The 9,539-nt window shown below is 37.2% G+C and overlaps 1 protein-coding gene across 1 annotated transcript in view; it reads right to left on the bottom strand.

Annotated features, from left to right (window-relative positions):
- The window catches only part of LOC116846279, a 10,271-nt gene extending 1,090 nt beyond the window's left edge, over positions 1-9,181 (bottom strand). Inside the window, exons 1-14 of the mRNA XM_032819921.1 lie at positions 8,923-9,181; positions 8,350-8,653; positions 7,939-8,136; positions 7,309-7,487; positions 7,037-7,202; positions 6,604-6,942; positions 6,400-6,526; positions 6,119-6,308; positions 3,465-3,665; positions 2,483-2,780; positions 1,270-1,467; positions 1,013-1,191; positions 624-789; positions 47-382 (exon numbers count right to left, since the gene is read on the bottom strand). Of these exons, the coding sequence (XP_032675812.1) occupies positions 47-382; positions 624-789; positions 1,013-1,191; positions 1,270-1,467; positions 2,483-2,780; positions 3,465-3,665; positions 6,119-6,308; positions 6,400-6,526; positions 6,604-6,942; positions 7,037-7,202; positions 7,309-7,487; positions 7,939-8,136; positions 8,350-8,653; positions 8,923-9,120 (3,079 nt within the window). The 5' untranslated portion in view covers positions 9,121-9,181. The remainder of the gene's footprint in view (positions 1-46; positions 383-623; positions 790-1,012; positions 1,192-1,269; positions 1,468-2,482; positions 2,781-3,464; positions 3,666-6,118; positions 6,309-6,399; positions 6,527-6,603; positions 6,943-7,036; positions 7,203-7,308; positions 7,488-7,938; positions 8,137-8,349; positions 8,654-8,922) is intronic.
- Positions 9,182-9,539: the final 358 nt, after the last annotated feature.

Raw genomic sequence — 9,539 nt, forward strand, 5'->3', positions numbered from 1 at the left:
CCCCCCCATCCGATATTAATTGACACTGGTATTTCATGAAACGTACCGTAATTGTCTTTAAGTTTGCTTAACACATCCATCAAGCTATGCGTGCCTCTGTATGAATAATAGTAATACCAGACCGGCTTCTGATTTACTTCAGCTTGCATTCTCGCGGCCTTCTCACTGTCATACTTAAAGAAGCGATCACTCGCTATTGCTATCAATGGTTTTAGGTTTGTTTTGTCTATTGTTCCCGTTCCGATATAATGTTCCCGGATGAGATTGGAGACCTCGGCATGCTTCTCCTTGGCGACAGTGTAATTAAAATCAAATAAAAACGGGCTAAGAATGTCCCAGTTGTCGTCTAGATCTTTCATATCATCAGCCTCGTCGGAAAACACTGCAATAATAAATTAACACTAACAAGGGCTTGTTTATAATCATTTATAAAAAATGATTTTTGATATTGCAGCCACGCATTGTCAATATAGATTGGCGAACTGTCAGCTACGAATTTGGGATTCGCGTGTCTTCAATATAACTCAATTGAGAAAAAAAGTATCTGTCATAGGATCCGAAGACTGTCTATATCTAAATATTTATGTGCAAGAAAGAATTTTTAATATTGGGATCAATATTACGTGCTATAGGAAAAAGACCCTCTTCGCTCACTACGCTTGTAATCCAAGGTACATCTTGTACGCTTCCACTGCTTATAATTTCAACAGGTGTCCTGTCGATGAAACGTGTGTCGCCAGCTTTCTCGGTTACTGGCCCGAAGGGAGTAAAAGGGTTGTTGTGGAACGGCTAAAATAATAATAGGTCTAGTGATGCTTGCTTTTACATCGATTAAACCGATTGGATATAATTGATTAAATCTTAATCTAAGTTTAAACTTCATTCAGATAAAGATTTAAACTTAGATTAAAGATCAAGGTTTAAACGAAGTAGAAACGGACATGAGAGACTTCTTCTGCGTTACATCGACTTTTTTCGTCACTGGACATTACAGTGACAAAACTAGACTCACCATAAATTGAGGCAGATCTTCTAATACTACGCGAGCAGGACGATATCTTAGACATCGTATCATATCTCTAGAGCTACTCGTAGGACACCCCGCCATCTCGCTCAATTGTTTAGCCTTGTTCAGAGAGTTTTCAGTTTGCGCCCAACAATCAAGTGCCGTGCCACTGATTGATATACCTCCTATAATGTAAATTTGCGTAAACGAGATAATATATTAATCTTATTTGTACATTGCATTGTTATCTTATAAAATATTACCTTGAAAGAGTCCCGCACTCATCGGCGACAAATAATGATAATGCACACTTGCCCCACCAGCACTCATACCGACTAGAGTTACTTTTTGCGGATCACCACCGAACCACTCAATGTTCTCCGATACCCAACGCAGTGCCATACTTTGATCCTTTAAACCCATGTTGCCGGGAACTATTTCATCCTCCGTGCTAAGGAAACCTAATATTTTTTTCAAAAATTTTTAATAGCTTCGATAACAAAGGGCGAGCAAACTGATAAAAATATAACATTCGTGAATAAAATTCTACGTGTGCTAAACGTTTAAAATGTAACATTTGTGAATAAAATTCTACGTATGCTAAACGTTATTCTTCTAATTGTCTCATTACCCAGTGAATACAACGTGTAACGTACAAGTTAATTGTAACTTCCTGCTGAACAATGTAACTGTTATATAACGTATCTTATACAGGATGTCCGGCCACTACCGCATTATCTCTTAAGGACGGATTCCTGAGATAATTTGAAGAAAAAAATCCTAGTGAAAAAATATCGAGGTTATAATACTTTTCAAATTATAAACGATTAAAGTTGACCAATTATACTGGCTAAAGTACGCGCACTCAAGTACGGTACAACACACAATGGTACAAATGCATGCACATAAGTGAGAATTTGCATAAGATATGAAATTAGTTGTAAATCCCTGAAAGAAACGTCAAATGTGTGACAGCTTACTGATTCTCATAAATATATTGTGTAATATTTTATTCATAATATTTTGACGAAATTGTTATTATTTGTAGTGTTTATTTAAATGATAGAAAAGGCAGATTATTATTACATATATTGTTGTATGTATAGAACTTCCGTATCAATATTTGGAGAAATAAATGGACGACATGTGCATGCACCTGTACCACTGTGTTGTACCGTACCTGAGTGCGCGTACTTTAGCCAGTATAATTGGTCAACTTTGATCGTTTATAATTTGAAAAACATTATAGCCTCGTCATCTTTGTATTCGTCATCTTTTCTTATTCAAATTACTTCAGGAATCCGCTCTTAAGAGATAATGCGGGACACTTTGTACAACAGTTACACTGTTGAGTAGGAAATTATAACTAATATGTACGTTACGTGTAACGTTGTGTTCACTGGGTATGGATTTCTGGAATAAGGTTATCGGGATAGAATTGAGAGTAATATTTCTCATAGTTATGACGTTACATACCCAATGGTCCCAAGCGATAGTTAATCGTGACAAATACGAGGTCGTGATCCATAAGATACTCTGGACCTGTATCACTGCCACTGCCAAATTGAAAAGCACCACCGTGTATCCAGAAGAGTACTGGCAGAGGTGTTTTAGGTGTCGTTTTTTCTCGCACGGGTACATAAATATTTAGATATAGACAGTCTTCGGATCCTATGATATATCCGTTTTTGCTAACTGAGCTGTATTGAAGACACTCAGGTCCTAAACTCGTAGCGGATAGTTCGCCAATCCATATTGGCAATGCGCGAGGAGGCTGCAAGCAAAAAAACGTATTCATGATGTTACACTTGATTAGAAAATTTTCAATTTAATTGTGAATGACAAGTTATATTTAACTAAAGTATACACATACACAATATACACTGAGAAAAAAATTTACTAAATTTCAAAAAATGTTTGTTTGGACACAACTGTGAACATATTTGTTTAAATTAAGTAATTATTTTCTAAAATTAAATAAAGAAGTTTTAAATATAAATTTTTTTCTTTGATTTTAGAAATTCATTACTTAATTTAAACAAATATGTTCAAAGTTATATCCAAATAAACGTTTTTTGAAATTTAGTAAACTTTTTCTCAGTTACATAAACACACATGTAAAACAATATTTCATTTAAAAGTTTCTCTAAATCGGGATAAATCGGGGCACTTTGGCCGAATTCGGTACAAATCGGTGTCCTGGTTAGCCACTGAATAAATCCGGGACAGAGAAAAATCTATGTTAACGCATGTTAACGTAGATTTTATAAACGGATTATATAACGGATTATATAAACGTAATATTTCGTAACGTAATACTTCAAATTTTTTATAAAATTTCGGCGTATTAGCGTATCTGTTATCCATAACAAAAATTATATTTATCGCATATAGCATTATTTTGATAAATACTTTTAAGATTCATTTAGAATAATTATTATTTTTATCAGCCGCGTACCTGAAATCTTAGTTTTCCAACTGGTGGATAAGCGTAAGGTATTCCTTCGTAAGCTTCGTATTGTCTGCCATTATATGATGTTTTGTAGTAGCCTTTTAGTTTTCCAACGGTTGTTTTAACTCTTGGACTCGCATTCGCGTGAATCGCCGAAATCAAACAAATTAGTATAACGGTTAGCGATTTTATCGACATGGTTCCCGGTTAATGCAATGCCTTTGGCGCAACTTGCAGTGCACTGTGTCTCTTCCTTGACGTCGAACATTTAAATGTTGAATAGTTGTATCATTGTTGTTATCTTTCGTCGTATATATGCTGTAGATTAGATAAATGACGTGACAACGTGATACATAGCCAATCACCGATCTCGAATCATACACATGTCTGGAGAACACGTGACAACAATGCGATTTGATGACCGCTGTACATATATATAACATTTTAATATCTACAAATGTACCCAATGCCAAAGATATAACTTCGTATGAAGTAAATATTTGATGTTTTTCATCCTCTCAGACTGCTTTAGTAGTCTACCCGGTAGTTTAATTATATCGTTCATAAAATCATGTGATTTTAAATAAATATGTAAATTGGGGTAAATAATAAAATATTGTAATAAATTCTAGTATTGAATTAAAAATAACATTTATTTTACAAAGCTCCTTAATGCAAGTAATAACTTGTAACTATTGAACTCATATTAAATAATATTTTTTTGTTTGTTTTTAAGAACTGAGGGTTATCAAAATTCATTCCTAACTTTTTTCGTTTCCTCTAACCTCTAAACCATATAGACGATGTGTTGTTACAAAATCTTGGGCCCGTATTCTGAGTTCTCTCTTAACGATAAATGAGCTTCTAAAACTGGTTTATAATTGGTTTATAATTGGTTTTAAAATTGGTTTCTGATTGACTACGAGTCACTTTTAGAGACTCATTTATCGTTAAAAGAGAACTCAGAGTACGGGCCTTGTTCTCACGTGCCAAGATGATGATTTTATAATATTGTCTCTGATTAATTCTATAAATTGCTGGGCTTGATAATCGCGACATGATATTGTAAACGACGCGGCAAGTTCTTATATTTCTTATAATTTGTGCTCGAAATCAAAGTTTAATATCCACTAAATTTACTCATATAACATCGTTATATTATTAACAATTTATTATTCATATATTTATTATCCATATTATCCATATAACATGAAAGTAAAAAAGTATTAGGTGTACAACTTTGCTTCCGCCGTTTTTTTTCCGAAATTCGAGGCTTTATTGTAAAAAACTGGTTATACATTTATGATTCAAAGTATTGTCCATCGCTGGCCACTACTTTCTCCCATCTTTCGGGCAGCGTACGAATCCCGCGTCGAAAAAACTGGTCATCTTTTGAAGCGATCCACGAATCGATCCAATTTTTTACTTCTTCATAAGACCGGAAGTGCTGGTCAGCCAGGCCGTGTGCCATTGATCGAAACAAGTGATAGTCAGAGGAAGCAACGTCTGGAGAATACGGTGGGTGGGGTAGGACTTCCCATTTCAACGTTTCCAAATATGTCTGGACCACTTTCGCAACATGGGGTCGAGCATTGTTATGTTGCAAAATCACTTCATCGTGTCTCTCGTTGTATTGCGACCGTTTGTCTTTCAATGCTCGACTCAAACGCATCAATTGCGTTCGATACCGATCGCCTGTGATTGTTTCAGTCGGTTTTAACAGCTCATAATATACTACGCCGAGCTGGTCCCACCAAATACAGAGCATGACCTGGAGCATGACTTGGAGCCGTGAATATTCGGTTTGGCTATCGACGTGGAAGCATAGCCGAGAACTCCCCATGATTTTCTGCGCTTGGGTAATCGTAAGTTATCGTAATGAACCCATTTTTCGTCCCCAGTTACAATGCGATGTAGAAATCTCTTCCGTCTTTGCGTTTCAAGCAGCTGTTCACAAGCAAACAAACGCCGTTCAACATCTCTCGGCTTCAATTCGTACGGCATCCAATTTCCTTGCTTCTGAATCATTCCCATGGCTTTGAGGCGTTTTGAAATGGCTTGTTGAGTCACTCCCAATGATCGTGCCAATTCTTCTTGATTTTGACACGAGTCTTGATCAAGTAATGCCTCCAATTCTGCATCTTCGAAAACCTTCTCTCTTCCACCGTTATGCCGGTCTTCAACGTCAAAATCACCGTTCTTGAAGCGTTGAAAACACTCACGACACGTTCTTTCACTAATAGCGACCTCACCATAAGTATTTGAGAGCATTCGATGAGCCTCAGTCGCAGATTTCTTCATATTGAAGCAGAAAATTAAAACCTCCCGCAAATGACGAGAATTTGGCTCGTAAACTGACATTTTCAATCGAGAATAACTTTATGATGCAGACACAAATCGACTAATGTTTCTATGGGGTTATGTTGACAGATGCCCAAGTTTATTGTATGACGTCTATGATCTATTTATTTCGACCACCACTTACCGCTAAAGCCATCTATAGGAAAACGGCGGAAGCAAAGTTGTACACCTAATAATTTGTCTTGAGAAAGAATAACAGTGAATTTACGCATATAGTTAGACGATCAATACATTTTATTAAAGATACAATTTATAAAAAAAAAAATACGGTTTTCATACATTAGTTCAAAAAGAATTTAAAGTTCTTCTTTATTGGATGTATGCTCCAATTTATTCTCATTGAAATTGATCGATTTCCAGAACTTTTTCTCTCCCAGATTAGCGCAACTGTCCATGTTAATTTTAGTAGGGCTAGCAATGTGCAGATAATGGAGCTCCTTCTTAGTAGGGTCTAATCTTGGCCATTCAACACCAGCGACTTTCGGAACTCTGAAATAAATTTCGAATTTTAAAGGATTAATATTCTTACTGTATTTATCTCTCTTTCATTACACGCAGTTATAGTCTTTTATGCTTTTACCCGTTTTTAGCGAATGATACCCAAATATCGACCAAAATTCGTTGCATATCCATATCTTCTTTCTTTACTGTTGGATCCATCCAGGGAGTGTCTAATACGAGGAACACATCGTCGCCATGAGCGACTCCTGCGTGTAAAGATAAAATGTGAAATATTGAGTCTCACGTTTTCTTTAAGTATCTATGAGATTATTCAAGAACATACCGTAATCATCTATCCTCTTGCCAGCAATGGCGTCGCCCCAGCTGTCTACACTTCTGTACGAGAAATAGTAATACCAGACCGGATTCTGATTTACTTTAGCTTGCATACGCGCGGCCATTTCACTGTTGATTACGAAAAAGCGATCGCCGGCCATTTTTATCAGTGGTTCTGTATTTGCCCTATCTATTGGTTTAGTCCCAAAATAATGTTTCTTGATACGACGAACAGTTTCCACAAGCTTCTCTCTGGGAATGGTGTGATTAAAATCAAGGAATTCTGGGCCGATAGCATCCCAATTATCGTTCAATTGTTTCAGATAAGAATCGTTATAAACGAACTCTGCAATGATACATCAATATAGTTAAAATTATCTTTACATGTATGCTGTAATGTACGATATCTCCTTTTCTCTCGATCGTGCATGCTGTCTTACCGGCCACAGGATAAAGTCCTTCTTCGCTCACTATACTTGTAATCCAAGGTACGTCTTGTACGTCTCCACTGCTCACAATTTCGACGGGTTTCCTCTCGAGGAAACGAATATCGCCGACTTTTTCGACCACCGGTCCGAAAGGAGTGAAAGGATTGTAAAAGAACGTCTAAAATGATAGATCGTGCCAAAACCTTGCCTCTTCATGCGTGTCAGAGAAATTATATCGTTTTCATCACAAGATGACTAAAATGAGAAGCGAGAGAAAAACGCACCATAAATTCACCGGCGGCTTCTACGATCGCGCGAGCCGGCCGATATCTCAAGCAATCTACCATATCTTTCATGTTCGTTGTTGAGCATCCCATCAACGCACCCAATTTTTTGGCTTTCTCTAGGGAATTCTCAGCTTGTGTCCAACAGTTGAACGCATTACCACTAACCGATATTCCTCCTGCACATAAATATTTATAATATTTTACATGTAAAATATTCATAGGGAATTTCGAATTTGGAATATTTCCAAACTGTCTCTTCTCTTACAGCCTCCCCACCGCATAACACCATGGTTTAGCGAACTACCAGCTATAAAGTTCGGTTCCCCATGTATTCAACGCACTCAGATACCACTCGATCCCAAGGAAAGAGTCGAAGGTGCCGAAGATTGCCTGTATTTAAATGTTTATGTGCCGGTACGCGAAAACCCGAATCTAAGACCCTATTACCGGTACTCTTCTGGATCCATGGTGACGCCTTTCAATTTTCGTAAACGAATAATTTAGTGCAGTAGAGTTATATTAGAGAGAATAATTTTCTGCAGTAGAGTTATATTAATACTTTAATATTTGTTATATTTATGTTAGTTATCATGTTTGCGTATGCTGCATTATCTTCTAGAACGTTACCTTGGAAAAGTCCGGTGCTCATACGTGATAAGTAATGATAATGCACACTTGCACCACCGGCACTCATGCCACACAATGTTATTCGTTTCGAGTCACCGCCGAACCACTCGATGTTCTCCGATACCCAACGCAGTGCCATACTTTGATCCTTTAAACCCATGTTACCGGGAACTACTTCATCCTCCGTGCTGAGGAAACCTGATATTTTTTCAAGATAACTTTAATAACGTCGGTAACAAAAGAGTCGAATAAATTGTCGATTTCACAATTTATTGTTCATTGTGAAATATTCTGCGCTGAATAATATTCATCTAGTTGTTCCAATATCGATTTTTGTAACAAACTCATTAGAATCGTATTGGCAATATTTGTTTCTCGTCATCGACTGATAAATATCGTAGCATTACATACCCAATGGTCCCAAGCGGTAGTTAATTGTGACAAGTATCACGTCGTGATCCATAAGATATTTTCCACCCATCACTATACCGGTTCCAAATTGAAAGGCGCCACCATGGATCCAGAAGAGTACCGGTAATAGGGTTTTAGATTCAGTTTTTTCGCGTACCGGCACATAAACATTTAAATACAGGCAATCTTCGGCACCTTCGACTCTTTCCTTGGGATCGAGTGGTATCTGGGTGCGTTGAATACATGGGGAACCGAACTTTATAGCTGGTAGTTCGCCAACCCATGGTGTTATGCGATGGGGAGGCTGTAAGAGAAGAGACAGTTTGGAAATACTCCAAATTCGAAATTCCTTGTGAATATTCTACATTTAAAAAAAAATGATAAACTCTCTTTAAGGACCGATTGTTCCAATTTCTTAAAGAAATAAGATACTTAACAGTTAAATCATGTGTCTCTCTTTCTCTGTCCAATTTGAAGAAAAAACGAAGACTAAGCAATAAAAAATAGTCAATTCTCTATAATGTTACGTAATTTCAAAGATACACACAGCTATTATTTTGATGATTTGCCTACCTTAAATCTCAGTTCACCAACAGGTGGTAACGCGTAAGGAATCCCTTCGTACGCCTCATACTGCCTACCATTCTGCGATGTTTTGTAATAACCCCTCAGTCCTCCCAAGGGAATTTTGATTCTCGGAGCAGCCTTGTCAGAACCCACGTAAACGGTTAGACCAAGGCAAAGCAGAACGATTAGGAATTTTACCAACATAATTCCCACTGGAGGATGTAACACTTTCCGTAGTCACCGTACGAATTAACGTTCTTCGTTCGATTCGTTTATCATATATAATTCTGTCTTGTCACCTGTTATATAAACATCTGGATTATACAAGGTGACCCATTTTAACTTAGGCAGCCAAATAACTCGAAAAATAAGCACACTACGAAAAAATGTTTAGAATCAAAATTTCGTCATTTCGAGGGGGACGTACAATGACGTTAAAATTAGCCCCCCCACCCCTCCCCCTGGGCGGTGAGGGGGGGCAAGTTTGAAATCTTAAATGGGAACCCCTATTTTTTATTGCATATTCGGAATCTTTGGCTAAAAACACATACAATTTGTCTGAAACATTTTTCTCGATTCATGATAGATGGCGCTGTAATCGACGAAATTCAATTTCTTCGATT

This window comes from Odontomachus brunneus, unplaced genomic scaffold (genome assembly GCF_010583005.1).
Source record: "Odontomachus brunneus isolate Ranch 3 - 2012 unplaced genomic scaffold, Obru_v1 Obru_scaffold_063, whole genome shotgun sequence".
Lineage (NCBI taxonomy): Eukaryota > Metazoa > Arthropoda > Insecta > Hymenoptera > Formicidae > Odontomachus > Odontomachus brunneus.